Source organism: Epinephelus moara, chromosome 9 (assembly GCF_006386435.1).
Source record: "Epinephelus moara isolate mb chromosome 9, YSFRI_EMoa_1.0, whole genome shotgun sequence".
NCBI classification, from domain to species: domain Eukaryota; kingdom Metazoa; phylum Chordata; class Actinopteri; order Perciformes; family Serranidae; genus Epinephelus; species Epinephelus moara.
The window spans coordinates 26,472,709-26,495,790 of NC_065514.1; the positions used below are offsets into that span (position 1 = coordinate 26,472,709).

The window sequence follows — 23,082 nt, forward strand, 5'->3', positions numbered from 1 at the left end:
AAAAAAACACAATTTGACTTCTGTTCTCTGCTCTTCTTTATGACAAATGTCCAGTGTGCCTGTATAAGTGGACTGCAAGAGTCCTCAGCAACACTGAAGTCCATAAAATCACAGTTCAGAGCATGAATATGATCACTGCAGCACTTTCAGATGCAGTGAAGCAGGAGTCCACCTCGTGCTGCCATCTAGCGGCCAATCTTTGCCATGACAGCGCCAAGCATCCTGCACATAATAGGGCACACCTGTTGATCTGTAATTCATGTGGCTGCCAACTGAGAGTGGGTTGCATAGTCGTCTCAGATCAAGCCTTTGCTTTGTTAACACTTGACAGCGTTAGTCTATAATGATGAAGACAAGAGAGATGAAACACTTCGTTCCCACTTGGAGACTGCATGCATTTGAGAAGAAGGCTGGCATGTTGCTGCTGGATCAAAAATACTTTCAAACAGTCCACATTGATTGACACACCAAACCACCTGTGCGTTCAGAGACGACGTGCAATCTCAGTTGAGATCAGCGATTTCTGTAAAATTCACCCTTCATGTCCTCTGGAATGAAATGTCGCAAACAAGTCAGACCACACCTTCAAACCTGACAGAAGGTTACCCCGTGACAAATCTGACCTTAGTGGTCCTTTTGCTCATACCCTGTGTGGTCATTCTGCTCCTGCTGAACTGTTTCTTCCTGGTTTACAAGTTACTGATCCTGTCAAAGAAGAAGAGCAACAGACAGGAGCGAGAGGACGCAGAGGAGATGCTTTTGCAGTCCACCCTGCAGAGAGTCAGAAGAGTATCCGATGTGGTTTTCCCCTCGCTGCAGGACGGGAGGAGAGCTTACATGTCTGTATCGGAGCCCGTCCTGCCCCATCCTGTCACCTCCTCCAGGGCTTCATCCAGGGAGAGGGCCGGGGTGGATCACAGGAACCGGCTCCTGAGGCCAGATGGCGCCACCGGCTTAGGGTCCCTGAGGGCGCCGAGCACCATCCGGGCCACCCCCTCTGCGGCTGGGTTCACCTCGAGACTCGACCTGCCCTCCGGGTCACGGACATGCAGCATTAGTAAAACGGGATGGTGTAAAAGCGCACCAGTTTTACCGCAGTCCAGTGAGTCAGAGGCTGAAATCAGGGTGAACCTTGTTCCGCCAAATTCTCCAACGGTGAGTGGTCCACTGTGGGTGTACATAACTCTAAATAAGGCAGGGGCCCAATGAGTCCTGAGACATTGGGAAGTTATTATAAAGTAGTAGAGATTGACTAATTAGTGGATATTAATTCAAGAACATCTGCAGGAAACATGGACTAAACATACACCTTATCCAATAACACCAATATTCACATTTTAACGATGCCTTAGGCCAGTGATGCCAGATTCTAGTGATTCTACTCAAACAGCATGGCCGGATTAACTTGCCTTGGGGCCCCAGGGCAAAAATGAGCCACTGGGCCCCTCTTAAACACCCTGTTATCGCTCATTTATCCTCCCTTTGCTTACTAAACTATGTACCTCTTTTTCAAACGTTGTAAACATCACTTCACTCATACTTCCAGGCATCCTTTATGATGTCATAAATACAGCTTATAGATGGCACTAGAAGTGAGAGTCAAAAGTTCCTGGTGACGATAGACCTGGTCTAATATCGTACCTTTCAGTGGAGGCATTGTTGTAGACGATGGTGGTCTGTGAGGCCATTATACATCACGGCATGTGGACGAAGAATTCTTTTCACTACATTACAGATTTGTTCTGTTTCACCGAATTTTAAATGTTTTCGTTGTCTGCTACGGTCGTATCTTGCTTGAAATAACCTACACTGCGCCCGGGATCTCTGGCGGTACCGCTGTATTTCATCTGTATCCATAAACCTTCAGAAAACAACATGCAAATATCGACGGAATATGAAGGAATCCAGAGTACGAACAGAATGCTTCATTCATCTCCGTAAACATATCTAATACTGAGCATTTTGTCTTCAGTATTCCTGGAATAATATCTGGCCCCAGGTTTCCTGTGTGGTAATTTGAGGTAGATTTGAGGTAAAATAGTAAAAGTGTTACAAGTAGATTTTGTCATCGGGCCTTAAAATCAGCTAATAAAGCAGAACCCACCTTTAGGGCCTTATTGTGTCAGGTAATATTTGCTTTAGTGCCGCATGTTCCCATATTACCAAACAAAGTCAGAGTCCATAAAACTACCACAATTGCCACACAGTAACGTTGGGATTTTTGAGGGCCTCTGGAGGTCTGCTGTTGGCTGTCATTACTTATACTAACTCCCCCACCCATCTTATTTGGTTTATTCCAGACAAACAGGACAGATTAAAGCAACATCGTGTTACAATAATCAGCAAAAAGAATAGTGAGCAAGAAATCTGTACAAAATTGTAAGATGATTACTTTAAAAATAACACAAATGCATGTCCATCCAGCTGGGTTCCCATAGTCATCACATTTTCCAGGCCTGGGAAAGTCATTGAATGGGTCTAATTTATTGAAAGTTTTGGAAAAGGCATGGAATTTTGTTGTTTAATGAAATCGTTACAGTAATCTTCTATGGATAACCTTCAATGTAATGTAACATAAGGGGAAATTAATTTTCTGTAGCTTTGGACATAACATAGCTCTAATACTGTATGTGTCAATCTGTGATGCTTTGTTTACCATTGCATACATTTTGTCATTTTCTCCCTGGGTTCATCTCTCCCTTCCTGTATGCCAGCTAGCTGAAATTATATATGAATAGAGTTTGAATCTGGTATGTTTCTAAAATGCTGGGCAAGTGACGCAAGAAACAGAAAATGCTACATTATGGATCCTTGAAAAGTCATGGAAAAGTTTGGAAATTTTGTCCATGAAAATGTGTGGGAACCCTGAGCTAAGATCCAACATCCAGTATGAAGCAGAAACTCTGCTCCTAATTCAAAGAGTGAAGTCTGTATTTCTTTCCTCTGTTCTCAGCAGGAGACAGAACATGTGGGCCATCTTCATCGCAGCAGCACTTATGATATGCTGACAGATGTGAGCCCAGGTGCTGCAGTGCACGTGTTTGACAAAGTACACACAGAGTGTGAGTGCATCAATCCACCCTTAGAGGCGTCCTGCCTGAACACATCTGCAGTGGGTCCTGGACTTGACAGCGATTTTGGTGCAAGTGCAGGTACGCTTTGGTCTCCTTCAGCTGCACTGTAATCAATATGACTGTCATCAATAACTAATACTACCACTGCATCAAGACAAGTAGACTGGGGGAACAGTATGAAGAAAAAACTTCTCTTAATGGGTCATCTTTTGTTGGTTTAAATTAATGGAAATGTCATTTATTTTTCTTTTCAGGTGTCTCCCTGCGGATTCTGTCGGACAGTGACGGTCTGTCCAATGGTGTTCTGGCTTCAGCCCTGGAGTGGGATTATTATGACCCCTGCTATGTCAAGCAGAATAATGTGCCCAAACATAAACACCACAGACCTGCAGTGCACACCAAACAGTACTGGGTGTAACATGTTCCAGCTGTCAGTGGTTTTAATGTTTATTTATTTTTATTACTTATTTATTTAATTTAAATTATATGTGCATGTTTTACTTTTTGGAAAGACACAGAGTTGTCATTTATTTAGTTTGTCTCACTAATGATCACTAGTTTAAATTCACTCAATTTTTTTTTATACAAATGCACTCTGCCACTGAACTTGTTCAAATTGTGAAATATTTACTGTGCACCTTCACTTATGCCATCATGAAGTATATATTATGCACTTCTTCACTTATGTTCATCTAAATTATAGTCACTGTTTCATGTCAACGGAGGCTGTTCAGCCAGTTCTGGATTTCATAAACATTCACATTGATTAACATTCACTGCTGCTTGATTTAAATGTTTTGATTCACCGTGAATAATAAAGTCTAATTTATAATTTAGTTAAGTGCCTCTTGGTTATCTTTCCATTAAAATGAATAATTGTCACACAGGAAAATTGAAATTTGCAGACATATTAAAAGTAGTAGTAATCAGTATGGGGAAAAAAACATATTTATGGGGTTTGAGCAAGATTAATTTTGTTTGTACTGGCCTGTCCAACCCTATCAAACATATTTTTAAATTACAAACAAATCTTATTAGGATTTTTCAATTTGGACATCTACCATGTGCTTCTTCACCAGCAGAGGGCATGATAGTTTTAGTGTTTGTGGGTTTCACGTTACAATTTTCCCCCAGTGCAAATAGAGATGCAGGAGATTACTGATGATACTGAGCCTTAGCTGCAGGCTTAGACTACATAGTGGTGGATTAAGAGAGATACACTGATTCAGTGCTTGTCATATATAAACTAGAAGTGAAGAAAGCACTGTGGCTCCAGCTGGATATAGAATAAACCACTGGATCCCAACCTTTTTATTTAAGTGATCACTTTTATATCATTGAATAAACCTATGGCCCCAAACTAAGTGACATACTCTCAGAATACTTAATATTATATTTAATGCGTAACAATAACAGTAGAGAGCAACAAATAAACTGTACAATTAAACAAAATAGTGACACAAGTTGTGTAAGACTAACACTTTTTTTTTTTTAAATTTCATACAATACTCACGCATTTATTTTTGAATTTTTAATTATCAGACATACTAGGCCTCTCTTTGGACAAATTCAGTATTTCCTTTCCCTGTCACTTGGCTATGGTTCTAGCTTTTTGGTTGTTTTAACTGCGTACTTTTCTAATGCAGGACAAGGCTGTTCAGCAGAGAATGAAGGCTCTAAATATAACACGTTATAGCATGTTCAGGTCTTCACCGTGCCCTTATCCCGTGAGATTACTTTTAAGTTTATACCTTGAATTATAATCTAAACCTATTTGGAATTTCATTTAATTTTGTTCACAGAAATAAATGAAATCCTGAGATATAGGCCTACTGTTTATTCTTCTAAAAGTTTTCTTACACCATTTTAAATCAAGAAGGCCTTGCAACCCCCTGTGAAGCTTTGGCGACCCCTAATGGCAGTTGGGCCCCTAGGTTGAGAACTGGTGGAATAGATTGCCCTTTGTTGGTCAAGTAAGTGGTCACCGAATTGATTTGGCCCTTAATAATGCTGAGACAATTCTTTGGATTTGTTGTTGGAGCACACCATCATCTGCTCCCATTGTTTTGCTCAATAACTAAGATGCAGGATTTTGAAAGAATAGTTCACAGGTATGGCTGTGCACCATATCAGCACTGGTTTCAGTATGTGTTATAGTAGGAAACTTCAAAGTGTGTTCCATCGAGATATTAAAACAGAAAGTGACCCAACAACAGTGCCCCAATAACAAAAACAAGCAATCAAGTCAACTCGTTGGAATATTTTATTCTCTGTTAAGAGTTATCTGTACATTAAAGTTCAAGTGCCACTTTTTTTTTTAAGTTCATAGAAAGTATAACTCACGTTGCACTATGTGAACATGAAAACAACCAGATCAGAAAGCATCACTTTACTCAAAGCTGGAGAGGAAAGTCAACACAATTTGCTTGAGTTTAGCGTCTGATGCCTCAGAGATTTTGCCATCAGCCCTGCAATCAAGAACAGATTGGTTACAACGTATGTTCCAAACATTCATTTCTATGCAAAAGTCTAAATGTCGAGAAGCTGTTACACTTACCTAATAGCTGCCAGCAGGTCTTGGTGCTGACTCAGTATGTGCTGCAGGAAGGCCTTCTCGAACTTGGTGATCTTGCTAGGCTCCATTTTGTCCAGGTGTCCCCTCACACCAGCATAAATGACTGTTACCTGTTCTTCAATGGCCATTGGAGCTGAAATATAAAAGCACACAGTCACCATACATAAACACAACTGCAGAATGGATGCATTTTCTGAAAGAGAGAGAGCTAATACGAGGAATTTGATACTGAATGTAAATACTCACAGTACTGTCCCTGTTTAAGGAGCTCAGTCAGACGGACACCACGGTTCAGCAGCTGCTGGGTGGCAGCATCCAGATCAGAACCAAACTGAGCGAAGGCAGCCACCTCACGGTACTGGGCCAGCTCCAGCTTCATGGTACCGGCCACCTGGTGATGAACAAAGATCAATTGGTCAGAATCAAAGACATTAGTTGCAATAAAAGCTGAGAGATGGGTATTTACAAGGAAGGCTAACCTGCTTCATGGCCCTAGTCTGGGCAGCAGATCCGACACGTGACACAGACAGACCGACGTTGATGGCTGGACGAATACCTTTGTAGAACAGCTCAGTCTCCAAGAAGATCTGAGTGAGAAGAGTGCATTTAGTGGCTGGTTCAGGATTTCAACTGTGATGCAAACAGTCAAGGAGTCACACGCTCACCTGTCCGTCTGTGATGGAGATGACATTAGTGGGAATGTAGGCTGACACATCACCAGCCTGTGTCTCGATGACGGGAAGAGCTGTGAGGGAGCCGCCGCCAAAGTTGTCGTTCATCTTGGCAGCTCTCTCCAGCAGACGGGAATGCAAGTAGAAGACGTCTCCTGGGTAAGCCTCACGACCGGGGGGACGACGGAGCAGCAGGGACATCTGGCGGTAGGCGACGGCCTGCCGAAACATAACACAAGGTTGTTGGGTATCTGCAAACTCGATTTGTTAAAATTCTCAACAGCAACTGGTTTCTCTGTGATAACTATCAAATTAAATGAAACTCACCTGCTTGGACAGATCGTCATAGATGATCAGGGCGTGCTTGCCGTTGTCTCTGAAGTACTCTCCCATGGAGCAGCCAGAGTAGGGAGCCAGGTACTGCAGCGGAGCAGCATCAGAGGCAGTGGCAGACACCACGATGGTGTACTTCATGGCGTCGGCATCAGTCAGCCTCTTCACCAGCTGAGCCACAGTGGACCTCTTCTGGCCGATAGCCACGTAGATGCAATACAGCTTCTTCTTCTCATCAGTGCCGTCGTTGAAGCGCTTCTGGTTGATGATTGTGTCGATGGCGATTGCGGTTTTGCTGCAGCACAAATTTAAAGACTGAGCACCGTGGATACACCGACAGAGCCATAAGTGAATCTTAATCTTGTGCTTTGGGGCTCAATATTCTCCAGGTTTAACTCATTCAAATCCCTACACCACCTTCAAGCGCATATTAAAACCTTTAAATAATTACACGCACAGTTTAAAGCAATCAGTGAGATTACTGCACTATGAATAAGTATCAGACAGGCGGCAGTCGTGATGAAACATCATGCAACACACCTCAATAAGTATGATTTTTACTTTCAAATATGCACAATGTGTCCATATTAAAATAAGCCAGTAAAAACGGCTATGAACGTACAAAAGGCTGAACATCCAGAAATCAGAAGGATTAACCCTTGAAAGAACACATTGCTATAAGCTATAGTCATGATATACTGCATATTTGGCCCCAGCCCTTATCAGCATTAGCACTTCCAAAGCTGCAAAAGCATTTCAATGGCACTGGGAATAACATCAAATGCTACCATGTGTTAAAGTATTCACTTTGAGCAGGACCCTCTTACCCAGTCTGTCTGTCTCCTATGATAAGCTCACGCTGTCCACGACCGATGGGGACCAAACTGTCCACGGCTTTGATGCCAGTCTGCATTGGCTCCCTCACAGAGATGCGGGGGATGATGCCAGGGGCCTTCAGACCCACACGCCTGCGGGTGCTGGAGCCAAGGGGACCCTGTGGGGAACAAAAAGATCAGCCATCAGCGAGTGCAACTGGTAGTGCTTGTATATAGCCCGATTAAGTGCTTTTATGTATAGCGTTTTATGCATTAATCCTGCTATAGAAATACAGTTTATCAATATTATCATTTACCTTTCCATCGATAGCATTTCCCAGAGCATCGACGACACGGCCCAGGAGCTCCTCACCTACAGGCACGTCTACAATAGCACCTGTTCTCTTGACAATGTCGCCTTCCTTGATCAGCTTGTCGTTACCAAACACCACAACACCAACATTGTCGGGCTCCAAGTTCAGAGACATGCCCTGGGTAAGAAAAGATATAACAGTTATCACATTTCCCTTTAGTGGAAACAGGCCAAATTACTGATAGCATGACATAACTGCCAAGTACATACATGAAACCAGAGCAAGTTCATATGCTGTACTAATAGTCCAACAGTCTTTAATACAGTATATCTACACATCGATTCTAACTTGCCAGTTACCTCTGACGACTCATAATTTAAAGGCTGGATAAGTGAATGCAATCTTCTCAAAAATTCAAGTTTTCAGCATTAAACCATTCAGTAAAAGGTCATCTTCTAAGGTTTACATCATCAGTCTTACCTTCAGACCAGAGGAGAATTCCACCATCTCCTCAGCCTGCACGTTCCTCAGACCGTACACTCTGGCAATACCGTCACCAATGGACAGCACGCGACCAGTCTCCTCCAGGTCAGCACTGGTGTCAGCTCCCATGATCTTTTCCTCCAGAATGGATGATACCTCGGCTGTGCCTTTAATGTTAATAAAAGGTAAACTAATCAACAGCTTGAAAAGACTATTTTGGTAACTTTGACAATTAGATTATTTTCTTAAGCAGTGGATCAATTCAGGTCTCCCAAAATACAGACCTGTTTTCTGCAGCCATGGGCGGGTGGTGTGTAGATTCTTGACTCCTACACATGCTGCAGCGACGTTCTTGGATACCTTCAAGACAATGGGACAAGTACACAAATCAATTTTACTCAGAACAAATACCTGCAGAATTTTCAGTTTGAATAACTTTTTTTTTTTTATATCAGCCAAATCAAAAATAAAAACAGTCGCAAATTTATTAGGCCCAACCAGCTCAAATTAATGCAATCTAACAGCCCTGCAACAAATCTTTATTTCATGATGGCTATAAGGTTCAATTTATGTTGAAACTGTGAGTTTAACATGTCTGTGTCAACATTGACAACTGAAAAATGCTGAAACACAGCAAAGAGAAGAAAATATAACACGATAAAAATTTGTCACTAACTTTCCCAGTGATTTTGTCAAAGTGCTAAGAAAGCTAGCTCAATTATAACCCCCAATTTGGGCCTTTTGTGTATTACCAATACACTCACTCTGTACTCTGCCATGTTTAAAAAAGATCTGAGAATAGATCGGTTTCTTATTCTAAACAGAAATGGGAACCATAAATTATGTATTTGCCTAATCAACACAACATGGACCAAAATGTATTAGTAATATTATGACATATATTTGCCCAAATGGATGCTACTATTATTTCAAACTTTAATACAAAATAATGCAGAATTATTTAGGATACAAGTCATTACGGACTATCTGGATAGGAAACAGCTGCAACTTAGGGAAGAGGTTATAACATGTTTTCATTGTGCAGCTGACTTTTTCATTCAAATGAGTCTGAAGATTTTGGAAAGTCCTTTAGAACAGCAAATAATGTTGCTGAACAATGTTTTGGGTTTTTCAACATCACCCAAGTATTTATTTTTTTCAGAGAAACAGATATGCATGGCTCTGTTACTAGATGGAATTCAGTTCATGAGACGCACACTGCACTTAATCAAAATATAGAGTTGATATGAGTAATTACCACTCACATTTAATTGTAATTTACTATTAACAGCTAAAAATGCGATATATGAATACATTTGAGAAGGGCCCTTGGTCATACAGTCTGCAGGGTCACAGGCCAATCTACGCCAGTTACAGCTACTAGCCAGAGCAGTATTATGTCCAGCCTAATGTCACCCTGAATTACTCCAGCTTTGCAAACTATAGCCTGGTAAATGCATTTACAGTGAAAGCTAGCAGGCGCAACTGAAGCTAAAGTGAGACAAACCTGACCTTCAATACCAGATTACATCCGTCATTACTTCACTTTAGCTTAGTCATATCCATTGACAGTGTACAACAACCTAAGACAAAGCTAAGAAATTAATAATATCGGCTAGTCCGCCTTACTAATGTAATATTACAGCACTAGCTTGTGAGCAGCTTTGTGCTATGTCTCTGCCAGCTACTGAAGTTCACAGTGAGAACCAGCAAAGTGAAGGGCCCGGTGTCCTCCAGTGCAAAGACGTGTGCATGCACAACACCGCCATGACTTTTCTATCTGAATAAACTCGGGCTTTTCTGGAGGAAGTCGACACAAATCTCATCACAAATTAAGTTAGAGTTGCTTACAAATCCAGCCCGTCGAGGCAGAGTGCGGGCAAGAGCCGCTGCGACGCGTACTGACAGCATGTTGGTGTCCTGCGGGGTCTATCCTGCTCCCGGAGCGGAGAGAGAAGGATGGCGGACACGGCAACCGCTTTGTAGAAAGGTCACAGTGACCCGGAAGTACTTCAAAATAAACTTTGTTTCTCTTTTTATCTTCAGTTTTTAAAATAACATTTACTTTTAGTAAAAAATGACAAATACTTTGACTTTTAAAAAATATTTTATTAATATTTATATTTTAGCCTATATTTCAACGGGAACCACTATGACATTTTTTTCATACTCAATCCATGTCTTAAAGAAATATACTCATACATATTTTTTTTAAAGGACAAAACAAACAAAATATCTATATACATAGGGGTATCATTTAACAAGCAACAAAGACACTAAAGAAAAAACATTTAAGGCTTTACAAAATTCTGTTGTTTTCATTGCTTTAATATTCTTCAATTTATATGATGTTTCAATACACTCTTATTTCTATTTTCAGTTGTTTTATGTGGGGTATCGTTTTAGTTCATTTGCATTTGTGAATTTAATTTTTTTTTTATAAAAAAAACAAAATAAAGAGGTTCAGAATCAATTTTTTATTATGAAAAAATTTATTATTCGAAATAAATACTTGAACCTGTATATATGTCTATGCTTGAACCAATCAACGTCTTACAGAAATGTTTTAAATCTATCCAAAATAATTTTACACAGACATCAATAAAATAAGTGAGTTTCACTATCATAATTACAAAACATACATTTCCATCAACATCATCTCTGAATCAAATGTATGATTTTAACGAGACTTCTCTGATTTTGTTGGTGACACAAGATTTCTTATAGAAATTCCAGACAGATTTCAATTTAATATTCTTAAATTTAGAGTACCAAAATAGCTTGTCAGGAGGAGTCATGGACCACTGGCAAGTCTCCTGAGATGACTATTGGTATTTTTTTTCTTTCTTTTTTTAAACTGATATGCTATTCAGACCTTGTTAATACTTGATTTTCTTTTTTTCACAGATATTTAATCAACATTGTTGGATGGAGCCTGAGGCTAATTTTCATTGCTAATAATTGCTTTGCTTGAAGACCCTGCATTGGGTAAAAGGTATATTTCCCTCCGAAACATAATGGAGTAGGAAAAACACGGTAGCATAAAATTAAAATACTTAAGTTAAGTGACGTTTTCTCAGAGTTATTACTGTTATGTGGGGGAAATTATAGTGGCATTTCTGTGGGGACCTTGGTTTACATCCAAACCAGCTCTGTCCCTCTGTCCATGCTCGTCATGCCGTGTTTGGCCCTCCTGTAGTACTAATATCCGGCCCACAGGGGCGCTCGACGGAGTGGATGAGACCGGAAGTGGCGCATGTAGCTTTGTGAAAGACGGACGGCTGATGGAGACATTTTAAAATAAACACACAGCTAACCGCTAAAGGCTAACAGGGCTCGCGAAGGTGCGAGCGCACTGCGCCAAAACACGTTCAAATACTTCCAAGTTGTAAAGTAGTACAGTATATCTAGCAGTGCATCGTTTATGCATCGTAAATCAAAGACGCTACAAATTACCGAAGATGTTGAAAAGTCTGACACTGGGAAAAGAGGAATATAACTAACACCGCGGTAAGTTGTGCAGAGCGCAGCCGATTTTAAATGCTAGTTGGCTACCGCCTCGACTGAGATAACGTTAGCCCGTAGCTGCTGACATTATCCTGTCTGTTACGCCTCTGGATGGGTAGATACTGCTTCCATTTATAGGATCTTGTGAAGCAGCTGTCCTGCAACCGGAACATTTTCCCATGACTTGTGGTCTTGTTCTCGCCAAGTTTGCGTAGTGTAAGGTTATGACCGAGGTTAGCTTCACTACGCAGCTAAAAGTAGTATCTGGATCCGAGCCTGTGCTAGCTTCAGCTAGCTACAGACCCAACTAACTAAAGCCATTAACTCAAACCGCCAGTAAATGTTTCACTGGACGCAGACTTGGTGTAATGTGGCTGATGAGGTTTAATAGACATTGAAGAAATCATTTTCAGACAGAAGTCTGAGACGTAACGTTAAGGTAACACCAAAACCCAAGTAAAAGTAGCGTTCATCGCACTCATAAGCTAACTAACGTAAATTTCTGACCAGTTATATCGGTAGTGGGAATTTATGGCCAAATTGCTGCTAAAAATTACATTAGATTATTTGTTGTTTTTGGTATGTGAACAGTCAGTGGTTATGCAACATGTTAATCCAGTACAAAATGTACAGAATAAGTTTAAAGCTGCATTTTTATCCGAGTCATTGAAGGAGGAAAAGTACCTTGAATATGCTACTGTTGTAAACCAGTAAAGTTGAACAGGAGAGCTAACATTAAATGTTTAATGAGAAATATTTCATTTTGATGTCACTATAATAATATTACTGAATTTCCACAGTGTGTAAAATTGCCTTTAGTTATTGCCTATGCTGTCAGATACCCAGCCCTTTTGCACTGATGCACAGACTAAGCCTGTGAAATGGAATTAGTGATGTGTTTTTCTTCCAGCAGGTGAGCTCCTGTCCAGGCACATTGGTCCATGTTTGTTGGACCTTTGGGCTCTGGGCTCAACTAGCATGAAGATGGCTGACTCAGAGAAGGCAGAGGAATTAGTGTATGCTGAGTACCCCCCGGAGTGCCTTGATGAAGCACAATCAGCTACAGGCTCTGCTCAGGGAGAGCAGGATGAGCATCTGAAAACGGAGACCACCACCAGTACCAGCTCACCACCGAGGGAGAAGGAGGCAGACAGTCCCTTGAATACAGAGGGCGAGCAGAGTCTCCTCTCCATGCCATGCCTGATGAAGGAGCTCCGCCGAGACTCCCCAGAGTCCCAGCATGCCTCTACAGGGAGTGACAAGCCTGTATCTCGTCATATCTATGAGAGTGACTCCTCAAACCCCTGCATGCTTTCCCCATCATCCAGTGGCCACCTTGCTGACTCAGACACACTCTCCTCAGGGGAAGAAGGTGCTGCTCCTCCCACAGGAAAGGAGGAAGATGGCAACATGGAAGCCTCAAATGATCCTGGGCAGGCAGCAGGAAGGCAATCATCTGCCACCGCTACAGGGGGCAGAAAATCTCGGCGGTCACGATCGGAGAGTGAGATGCCGCCCAATGCAATGGCTGCAAAGAAAAACCGCTGTCAGCCCACCTTGGTAGCAGCTGGAGGGCAGGAGAAACAAACCAATGGCAAGCTGGCAAAAGTGAAAGGTCACCGGAGCCAGAAACACAAGGAGCGGATGCGTTTGCTGAGGCAAAAACGGGAGGCGGCAGCACGGAAGAAATATAACCTGCTGCAGGACAGCAGTACGAGTGACAGCGAGCTCACATGTGACTCCAGCACCAGCTCCTCTGAGGACGACGACGATGACACTTCAGGAGGTAGCAAGACAATCAAGACAGATATTTCAGGTAACATCCAATGTTCACAACACATGCCTATAGCACAATACTACTACCACTGTGTAGCAGTACAGGGTGACAGTAGCAGCCACTTAGATAACCCATGTAAAACACTGTCTCACATAGCAACAGAAAAACATAGGCCTGCAGTGTATGACTACCAAAGATGACTAGCCATCAGACTCAACCATAGAGCACTTGACAAGTAGAGGCTGCCTGCATAACTTAAAACTTTCAGGCAACCCAACCAAATTGTACACTTGCCACATATAGTAAGAACATGTAGGGCTGTACAAAGCCTTTGGAATATCAGATCAGTACAAGCACTGCTTTGTTTGTGTTTGTTTGATCGTCACATTCTCTTTTTTCTTTGGTTATTTTCTCACTCATCATCTGTCTTCATTCACCCTGTTTTTAGATACTTAGATTGTGTGTTTAGGAGGGCCTGTGTCCAGTCACTTGTAGTAATACAGTACATGTTTAGTTGGAGCTTTGTCTCATCGTTTGCATGCTGTGGAAGTCTAGTGGACATTCTTCAACTCATGTAACGATACAAACGGAGTTGTGTTAATCTAACCTATATTACAAGCTCTGCAATTCAACAAGTGAGCCATTTATATCCTCAGCCTTTGCTGTAAATAGACAATGAATGGTGTATGATCACACTGTGTTAGTCTGAGTTGCAGGACTCTGCAGTTTCTGCTCAGTGTTGGTGTGCTGGTAGGAATATAGACTCAAAATCATATTTTATGTGCCATTTTATTAGAATGCTCAAGAGTCAAGTTAAAAGATTTATATCTATAGCACCCAAAGACTACTAGACATTTAGTAGCCTATATCCTGCTTTCCTGCTGCTTTTGAATATTCCTTAGGTCTATCATACTTGTCACTCTACACAGGAAGCTTTTTAGAATTGCCAACAGGTGGTTCTCTTCTCTATAATGGGTGCTGTGGCACCTTGACAAGTCACATAACTCTTGTGTCCAGAAAACACTAAGGCATACAGCTCTGACTGAGGATGTCTGTATGCTGAAAACTTAACTCAGGCACAGAAGTGTCTAATACGAGTAAACACTGACATTATTGGCCCTGTGTTTGTTCCTTTAGTTAATCTAATGTTTCCTGATGGCTGTAGAAATCTCTCGGGTGAGTTGAGTAAGTAGTTACTAACTGGGTGGTATTCAAAGGCTCGCTGCTGCTGTTGAAGTCACTTTGTTAACTTTAGGCTGATCTTTTCACTGTGATTGCATTTCCTAGAACAAAACCTTTTGGGTTTGCTCTGGTAGGCAGTTTTTCTTTTCTGTGAACTTCAGAATTTAGCTGGTGGGGTGTCAAATGATCGTTTAGGTCACTTACTGTGTTTCCACACTGGAACTAGTTTATCTATTCTTAGATTTTTGTCAGGAGCACCATAGAGGTGTTTTACAAGGAGCCTATTTTGGCATATACTCTGACGCATATTTATTTCAAAGAAAATATTGTTAGACATGTACGTTGCCCTTCATGATAGGTTTGTAATGACTTTCCCTCCAATGGGTGTTTCTAACCTCAAAGTCTCTCCAGTTAACACATTTTCCAAACGGTCACTGAATGAGTCGCCTGAGACATCTAGCAGTTATTTTCCTTTAGGGATCCGTACTACATGAAATGTTTTCAACCATTTTTACATCCCGCACACAGATTTGAGTGCTTCAACTGCATGATGTAGTCCATCAGCATGAAAGAGTTGATCTGCACGTAACCAAAAACAAACTGTCATTTTTCTCTTTAATACAAAAGTCCACCTCCGAAGCATGAAAGTGCTACTGTATTTTCTTATGGCTTGGCCTCAATGTCTTTAAAGCTGGCTTCAGACGTGCATCGGAGAGATCCAGAGTGGGCGCCCAGATTCATGGGCTGCTGGACACCAGTTCGTGGGACAGGAACGGCATCGGCAGCGTTCTGGAGGAGGCCATGACGCGATTTGCCGTGATGCAGCGCCAGACTGAGGAGCGCTTCCGCATCTGGATGGAAAAGCTCGCACACCTCGACTCGGACAACGACTCGTCCAAACGCTCAAGTGATGCCGTAGAGGGGCAGCATCCCTCCCAGGGGGCACGCCCGTCCCCACCCAGCTCCTTTTTGCCATCATCAGAGTCTGCAGAGACTATGGCCGCCTACATGTTGGCACGGGAGAACAACAGTCTCACCTCCACCCCTATGAACAACAACAACATCCTACCTGAAGTGGTCACTCAGAATGGAAATCTAGGCGTTCCAGACCCTGGTCTCTTGAATGTTTAGATTTCACTTCTACTGGCCGTGATCTTACCAAGTGTAGAACTAGTTGATGCAGAAAGCATGGCAGTGGGTATTAACAGGTAAATGATGCGAGGTCACTAAACGGATACATCATCAACAGCAGCTGGGCCTGAGCTGGTGATTTGAACTTGACTGTGTGCAGACCCGAGGCCCGGTGCATCTGCTGGCACTGAATCACTGTGAGATTTGACATTCAGAATAATTCAACTCACCTGTTTGATTTCTGCAGCGTCTGTTGACACGGACACGGGGCATATCTCAATAGACTGTTGAGTCAGGGCTCTTATTGTATTGCTTATCGTATGGCTTGTTTGTTTTCGTGTACCAGCTGTACACACACACACACACACACACACACACACACACACACACACACACACACACACACAGAAGCCGATTATGTCATTCATACAGACTCTGCATTACAGCACCTGGGCAGCCATCATGACAATGCTAAGTGGGGTGCTGCTGCTTAATAGCATGTGCCTTGTCATTCTGAATTCACGCTGGGAATGATAACTAGAGCATCACAGTACTATTCCTTTAGGTTCAACACACTATCCTTTCTCCCGAACTATGTTTGCACTTTGCTTGTAAGTGGTTCAGGACTCTTAAAATCTTGTGACAACCTTTATTTTGGTGGTATAGCTTTACTAACATCAACACATTTACATAACAATATAGATTTGCCTATAAATATAAACACAATATACTAACACACACGGATTCCTTGCTTTTTAAAAACCCTATGACGTAATTAGATTAGATGTGTTTACATTTTGTAATGTTTGCCTTTCTGTTACATTTGCTGCTATCGCTGCCTTTGTGCAGTAACAAGAAACTAGTGAGGGGGGAATAACTCCCAATGTTTATTTTTAGTAGCCTATGTATAGATTATGGACATTAGATAAGGCATAAGGCTCCTATGTTGCGGCTATCAGCTGCAATGTCAAGAGCCTCAAATCCTCACTCGTTTAATATTTGCCTAGTTAACTTTTTATTTGCACTGGTCCTCCAGCTTGGCCTGTGTCTCCACAAAGGGGCCACATGTCCCGCAGCTCGACTTTAAACTAAAAAACCCAGGCATCAAACTAACAAGTATACAGCAGTAATACAGCTGCAGTATGGTGCATGGCAATGTTTACTGATTTCTTAAAAACGGACTGATCCAAGTGATCAAGTGGCCTTCTCTGGTTCAGATCCTGTGGTCTTTGAGGTGGAAACACTCCTCCTCAACACTCCTCAAACTACTTTTACTGATGTAGAGGACCATGGTGTCAGAGTTTTTAACACTGCTACCACTGTCTATCCATCACAGACACTGATGAAGGAATCTTTGGCCTAATCATATTTATAGTTAGGATGTTTAAAAAAAAAAGTGTTACATTTTCTGTATGTGTATATGTAGCCCTCTGACTGTCGGTTTTACAGAACGTAATGCTGGAGGCATCGTTTCCCCACCTGTTTGCATGTGTTTATATTAGTATATAGAATGTGCAAGGCCAAATTAGTTTCATTAGCAGCATGTGTGCAAGGTATAGCTTTGCTTATGCTGATAAATGGTGACTGACAGATCATTTTATCTATTTAGTTGTTTTCTCTTGGCCTAAAGATTTTGTTTCAAATTGTGTGAATATTGGTGTTTTCAGTTCACGGTGCATTCTTACTTACATTTGGGTTTAAATGGATCCAACAACTGCTGTTCTGCTTTTGTTCATGAATTACCTTTAAATCAACTGTTTTGTCGACATGGTAAAGGGAGCCTTATGCATACAGTCACAAACTGTGTGCATTATAACCAACACTAAGGACAGTCCATTGTTTACCAAAGAGACTATCCTGGTTTACATCAGTCCTTTTCTATCTTTAATAACATGGCCTTTACATTGGCAAGTCCTCGGGGTTGTCTGGTAACCCTGGTACCTGCCTGTTTCAGCCCAATCAGCTATTCATAGGCAGTGTTCTCTCATAGTACATGCTGTCCAGACGAACCCCCTCACACACACACACCCACAGACACGTCTGGATGATAGCTGTGTGTGTGCGTCTCTCCCAGGGACTCCTTTTACAGGGTAGAACAAACATACATGTTTCCGCTCTTCCACTGAGTTATTCTTGTTTGGCTTTTATTATCCCACTGCATTTCACTCACGGAATAAGATAATTTTGAAGTGTTTTGTAATGACTGTATTCTAGTGTAGTTTTTATGTGAATGGCTGTTATTTTAAAAGCAATAAATGGAGAGAGAGAAAAACATGCTGCTGCTAAAAGCTTATTTATTTACTCTTATAAAGGCCTCACTGGTGTGGCTTTGAAAAGTGATGATAACTTTATTCACAGTGGGACGTTTCTGTAAGTGTTGATGTTTCACAGCAGAACTAGTGCTATCAAATTGAATGAGCCTAAATATTTCATTTTATTTTTGGTTTTGGGGAAAATCGGATATGTTTCCTTGTGTATATTTTCGATGCTGCAGTCAGCAGGACTGTGGATGCAGTGTCCTGTCTCTTTTCCAAGCAGTCCTACAGTTCCAAAGCATGATTTGAATAATGAAGTGTTCTCTTTGTTTTCTGCAGACGGGCTTCCAGTAGTGGGTCACTATGATATTTCAGACACTGATTCTAACCAGGAGAGTATGAGTGTGGAGACAGTCCGGCCCACGGTGATAAAGCATGAGCTAAAAACACACAGAGGCCAGGATATGGCAGCTCACTCTGGGTGTATAAGAGCTCTGTGCTCTATCTCAGGTCAGTTACAAACCCGCTGAATCCAAACTGATAATTTCCACTCCTCTCAGTGAAGACAGGACATTTAGAGGCATGGGTGCAGCGTGCTATGTGGGGGAAACGGTCTTTTTAATCTCAGCAAGGTGCTTTTGAAATACTACTGCCTTCATCCCACACACTACTGGCTTGCATTGGGTGCTGTAAAAACTCTCTGCCTTGCTTCAAAACAAAAAAGATGACCTGTCGTGACTGACTAGCAGGCATTGTCAAAACATGAATCTAAAGTCCACAATTTATGTTTTGTCCAATGTGTCACTCCATGCTATCCAGTCAGCTTTTTTCAAACACAAGTGTCAGATTCATCATTGTTTTGTTCTTGTCTGTGTCAAAGCAGCTGCAGCCTTTATGTGTCAGCAAGGCCTGAAGCTCTCTACTGCTCTGGTCCTCCTCACAATGTGTGACTCTGTTCCTCTGATTTGTTTCAGGCAACGCGGAGGCAGAGCTGTCGCACAAGGAAAGTTCTCAACACAACAAGGGCCAGATTAACATTGCTTCCTCTGACAGCGAGGTAGAAATAGTCGGAGTGCAAGAGAAAGCACGGTAAAGACTTTGAGAAACTGTATCTTTTGAATTTTATTATTACTTCTGGTTTTACAGCTGAATTAAAATATTAAAAATGATTTGTTTCTAAATCCAGATGCGCCCACCCATGTGGAGGGGTGATAAAGAGTCTGTCCACCTGGAAGGAGAACTCAGTGGAGCAGTTAAACAGCACAAATCAACCCCAGCTCTGGACTACTGTTTCCCCTCAGCCCAACTGGGTGTCCCCACCCGAAGTGGTGGACCTCACACTGGACGAGGACACCGGACAAAAATACCTACTTTAAACAACCCGTACACTGAAGACTCCTTATCTCTGCCCCCTCACTCCTCCTCATCCCTCTTGCCTTGCCTCCATGTTACGGCTGAAATCCTTCCTATAGTTGCGGCCTCGCCTGTAACCGCTCCTGGACTCTTCCTGCTCCAGAGCACTGTTTTTGTTTTTTAACTTACTGTCAAACAATCATGTATCAAAGCCATTCTACTGACGTGATTCCCTCATCTTGGCTTGTCAGTTCTGAATTTAGTTGTAATAAAATGGCACAGCACTTCAAGTGCAGGTGGAAATGTACGCGAGAGTGATTTATCTGTTAATGATAGCAATATCCTACCTTCATTTAATACCTCAGTTTCCCCTTGACAACGGATGTAGGTTGTCATTTTGTGTTGTGTGCTTGCAAGCTGTATAGTGAAAACATCAAGTTGCTGCTTGAGAGCAGGTCAGTATCACGACAGGCTGTTGACCTGCTTCACTACAGACTCTGAACGGCATATTTTCAGATCCGGCATTTTTACATGTAGTCACCTGCAGTCGAGGCATGAACGGCAGCTGGTACACTTTAAGTTGTACAGTAGACCACAAAGTTCGCTTAGTAGTGGTCTAGGGTCAGTTTTGTTTTCAAGAGTCTCACCACTGGTTTCACATTTAGTTCAGTTTGCATCGATGGCTTTGCTTCTCTACACTCTGTCCGGCATGGGTCAGCCTGTGCTCTGGTGCTGCCGAGGAGGGTTTTGGTTTATTTTACAACAACAGTTTGACATTTTGGGATTACACTTATTCGCATTCTTCCTGAGAGTTAAAGCCTTTGCACACCAAGTCTGCTTTTTTCATATGTTTTTTTAATTCCGTCATACAGAGAAAATGTAATGCGGAGAGACCTTGCACATTGAGTTCAACATGATTTATTGTTTTATTCGTTGCCAAAATTGGCAACACAAGAATGTCCTCACTGTCTCCACGCCGTCACTCAGTCTGTCTGTGTGCGATCAACATCCCCCTCCTCCTCCTCGTCATCATTGTCCACGTGTATATTACTGTTTGACCTGTTGAAAGTAGGCTATCTGAGTTCTGAAATGATACTGTGCACCCCATTCCTCTCTCGTTTTCTTCACTGCGTCTTCGTTAAACTCTCTAAAGGTTTTTCACCGATGCGAAAACATGCATAAATGACAGATGAAAATTTCAGTCTGTGTACAAACATGAGTGACACAATGTGAAGTCGTATTTATTTTTAAAACTGCGACAATTTTGCATGAAAAATACGGACTTGGTGTGCAGCAGTCTTTAGAAGGGAAGAGTGATATCACCTTTATATCTCTCCTTAAATATAAAGCTACAGCCAGAAGCAGGTTAGCTTAGCTTAGCTTAGCTTAGCACAAAGACTGGGAACAGGGGGAAACCGCTAGCGTGGCTCTGTTCAAAGATAGCAAAACCCTGCTACCAGCATCTCTAAAGCTCACTAATTAACACTTTATATCTCGTTTGTTTATTCCACACAGAAACTGAACTGTAAAAATTACATTTCACTGTTTTTGGGGTGTTACATGACAGACTATTTCTTGGCCAAGAAATAGTAAGACAGAGTGAGGCTAGCTGTTACCCTGTCTCCAGTCTTTGTGCTAAGCTAAGCTAACCTGCTGCTTTGGGTAGACATGAGTGGTACCAACCTTCTCATCTAGCGTTAATTCTCTATCAAAAAGCGAATAAGCATATTTCCCAAAATGTCTTTTTATTTAATCACAGCTTTGTTTCTGTCACTACCATATTACAATATTTTTTCCTTTTTAATGTAAACATACAGAAAACCACAGGTTAAACTCGGACTCTGGTTGAAAAATACAAACACACTACAAAATACGACTCATTTCCACCACAGCACTACTGTATGTGGTGGCGTGTTGGCAATACAAAATATGTATGGTTTTATTAAGACACATTTTATGTTTGAAGCCACAGAGTCTGCTGTGTTGCTACAGAGTGAGTGTCCCAAGTGACGTAGTTATCAGTGAATGTATGACCCTGCAGTGCTGACTGGCTGCACCTATTGTTTGCATGCTTTTTCCTGAGTGGATGCAAACACCTTTAAACCTCTGGGGACCCCTTTATAACAACTGAAGAAATGTATCTTCCATTGAATACTGCAAAGCAAGATGGCCTGAATGCCTTGAAATGTGCACTATTTTCTTTTAGAATTGTATAAAGCTTATTCTTTTACCTTACAAAGCAGTGGATTTTGCTATCTCGACAATAAATATTTTAATAATAGATGTGAATTTAGCACACACACATAAAGTATACGTGGTGTTGAGTTTGTACCCACATGTTTGGGGCGTTTATAGAAGAAACTTTTACTGTATGAACTGTTTTTAACCCTGATCCTCAGGGCCTGCTTGCTCTCTTTCCCTGTGGTCTTATTTCTGTCTCCATGCAGTACTGCAGCCAAGCTGGTAAATTTTTTATCAATGATCCCACTTCACACACTGTTTTAACACGTATGATTTATTTTATTTAATATTGAATAACATCTACTTTTCTAAGTGATGTTTGAGAATTGTAGAAGCAAATTATTTGACTTCTGCTGGTCACAGAAGGGAAGGGAAAATCCTAAATATAAGGAACTAAACCAAAGTCTAAATGGGATTAATGTTTGAAGTTTTGTTTTATGGATTTTAAATTTGCTTCCAGTCTTTCTTTTTAATTTGCTCTGTAAGTCTAAATCTTTTAATTTGGAAGTCAATGCATTTGTTGTGAAATGAGGTGACTTGAATTCTGTCTCAAACTCAAGATACAGTTTAGTATAATGTGATATTTTTGTCTTTCCTTCGGCCAGTTCTTTCCACTATATGCAGCTACCACTGTAACGACAATTCTTTTTACCAGACCACTTCTGCTTGCAAAACCCATTTTGCTATTGTTCTTTAGAGTTATTATGACATGTTAGTGAGACTCATGTCTTTAGTGATAGAGGTTTGGTAGAAAATAAGGGCAGAGATGCTCGATTATGGTTGCACATAGCATGTTTGGTCACATCTTTAACCTCAAGTCAGATATTATCCTCATTACCAGTAATTTAGCTTTGCTCTTCTGTTTATTATTGTTTTCATTTTACTGTCAGTATTTTAAATTAACAAAAAAAGGTGTTTATTTTGTTGCTTCTGCAAGTCCTTGACTTCCTTGAAATTATGTCTGTAGAACAAAAAGAAACTATTTTAAAACTAAATAAATAGAGCGTTATTTAATGACCCTGTTGTACAGCAGTTTATTTCCTCGGCTTTAGAGAACGCTGAGTCATTTTACAAGCAGTCTGTGTTGTCTTTGTTCATGTGCTGTGACTGTTGGCATGTCAAATGTCTAATGTCAAGCTAAGGGAAGGAAAACTAAATTGGAGTATTTTCTTGTTTTATTTTAGTCTGATGAATCTGTGTTGCCAAATTAGCATGTCAACAGTTGTATGATTGGGACTGAAGACAATGACATTTGTCATATTTTTCATCTTCTCAGACAACTTTAATTCAACTTATGCAAACAATGTCCTTTAAAATCTGCCTCAAATTGTAAATATAACAATGGCAACACAAAGTCTTGTCAATCAAAAA

The 23,082-nt window shown here is 41.3% G+C and overlaps 3 protein-coding genes across 6 annotated transcripts; 2 read left to right on the forward strand and 1 right to left on the reverse strand.

Moving 5' to 3' along the window:
• Nucleotides 1-558: 558 nt before the first annotated feature.
• hwa (huluwa) lies at nucleotides 559-3,926 on the forward strand. The gene is made up of 3 exons (XM_050053186.1): nucleotides 559-1,155; nucleotides 2,954-3,152; nucleotides 3,329-3,926. Exons 1-3 carry the CDS (start codon nucleotides 559-561, stop codon nucleotides 3,490-3,492), a joined length of 960 nt encoding a protein of 319 aa, XP_049909143.1. The 3' UTR covers nucleotides 3,493-3,926.
• A 1,393-nt stretch (nucleotides 3,927-5,319) lies between these two features.
• atp5fa1 (ATP synthase F1 subunit alpha) lies at nucleotides 5,320-10,257 on the reverse strand. Its single transcript, XM_050053409.1, has 11 exons — nucleotides 10,117-10,257; nucleotides 8,550-8,625; nucleotides 8,263-8,432; nucleotides 7,786-7,959; nucleotides 7,481-7,647; nucleotides 6,648-6,948; nucleotides 6,315-6,539; nucleotides 6,129-6,236; nucleotides 5,896-6,040; nucleotides 5,632-5,782; nucleotides 5,320-5,542 (listed from the first exon to the last, which is right to left on the reverse strand). The coding sequence occupies exons 1-11, from the start codon at nucleotides 10,174-10,176 to the stop codon at nucleotides 5,464-5,466; spliced, it is 1,656 nt and encodes a 551-aa protein (XP_049909366.1). The 5' UTR covers nucleotides 10,177-10,257; the 3' UTR covers nucleotides 5,320-5,463.
• Nucleotides 10,258-11,537: 1,280 nt separating this feature from the next.
• ark2n (arkadia (RNF111) N-terminal like PKA signaling regulator 2N) lies at nucleotides 11,538-22,728 on the forward strand. Of its 4 annotated transcripts, none has more exons than XM_050052908.1 (5): nucleotides 11,539-11,775; nucleotides 12,683-13,588; nucleotides 18,457-18,627; nucleotides 19,092-19,206; nucleotides 19,304-22,728. In XM_050052908.1, exons 2-5 carry the CDS (start codon nucleotides 12,751-12,753, stop codon nucleotides 19,491-19,493), a joined length of 1,314 nt encoding a protein of 437 aa, XP_049908865.1. In that variant the 5' UTR covers nucleotides 11,539-11,775; nucleotides 12,683-12,750; the 3' UTR covers nucleotides 19,494-22,728. The 4 variants fall into 4 exon arrangements, with proteins under 4 accessions (XP_049908867.1, XP_049908865.1, XP_049908866.1 ...); XM_050052909.1 differs by having other exon boundaries at nucleotides 12,686-13,588; XM_050052911.1 differs by lacking the exon at nucleotides 18,457-18,627.
• The last annotated feature ends 354 nt before the right edge of the window (nucleotides 22,729-23,082 follow it).

Coding starts and splice junctions, on each gene's coding strand:
- hwa (XM_050053186.1), top strand. CDS start 559: ATGTCGCAAACAAGTCAGACCACACCTTCAAACCTGACAGAAGGTTAC. Junction 1,156..2,953: donor TTCCGCCAAATTCTCCAACG/GTGAGTGGTCCA, acceptor CTCTGTTCTCAG/CAGGAGACAGAACATGTGGG. Junction 3,153..3,328: donor CGATTTTGGTGCAAGTGCAG/GTACGCTTTGGT, acceptor TTTTCTTTTCAG/GTGTCTCCCTGCGGATTCTG.
- atp5fa1 (XM_050053409.1), bottom strand. CDS start 10,176: ATGCTGTCAGTACGCGTCGCAGCGGCTCTTGCCCGCACTCTGCCTCGA. Junction 8,626..10,116: donor TGCCTCGACGGGCTGGATTT/GTAAGCAACTCT, acceptor ATTGTCTTGAAG/GTATCCAAGAACGTCGCTGC. Junction 6,540..6,647: donor ATGACGATCTGTCCAAGCAG/GTGAGTTTCATT, acceptor ATGTTTCGGCAG/GCCGTCGCCTACCGCCAGAT.
- ark2n (XM_050052908.1), top strand. CDS start 12,751: ATGAAGATGGCTGACTCAGAGAAGGCAGAGGAATTAGTGTATGCTGAG. Junction 13,589..18,456: donor AATCAAGACAGATATTTCAG/GTAACATCCAAT, acceptor TGTTTTCTGCAG/ACGGGCTTCCAGTAGTGGGT. Junction 19,207..19,303: donor GGAGTGCAAGAGAAAGCACG/GTAAAGACTTTG, acceptor TTCTAAATCCAG/ATGCGCCCACCCATGTGGAG.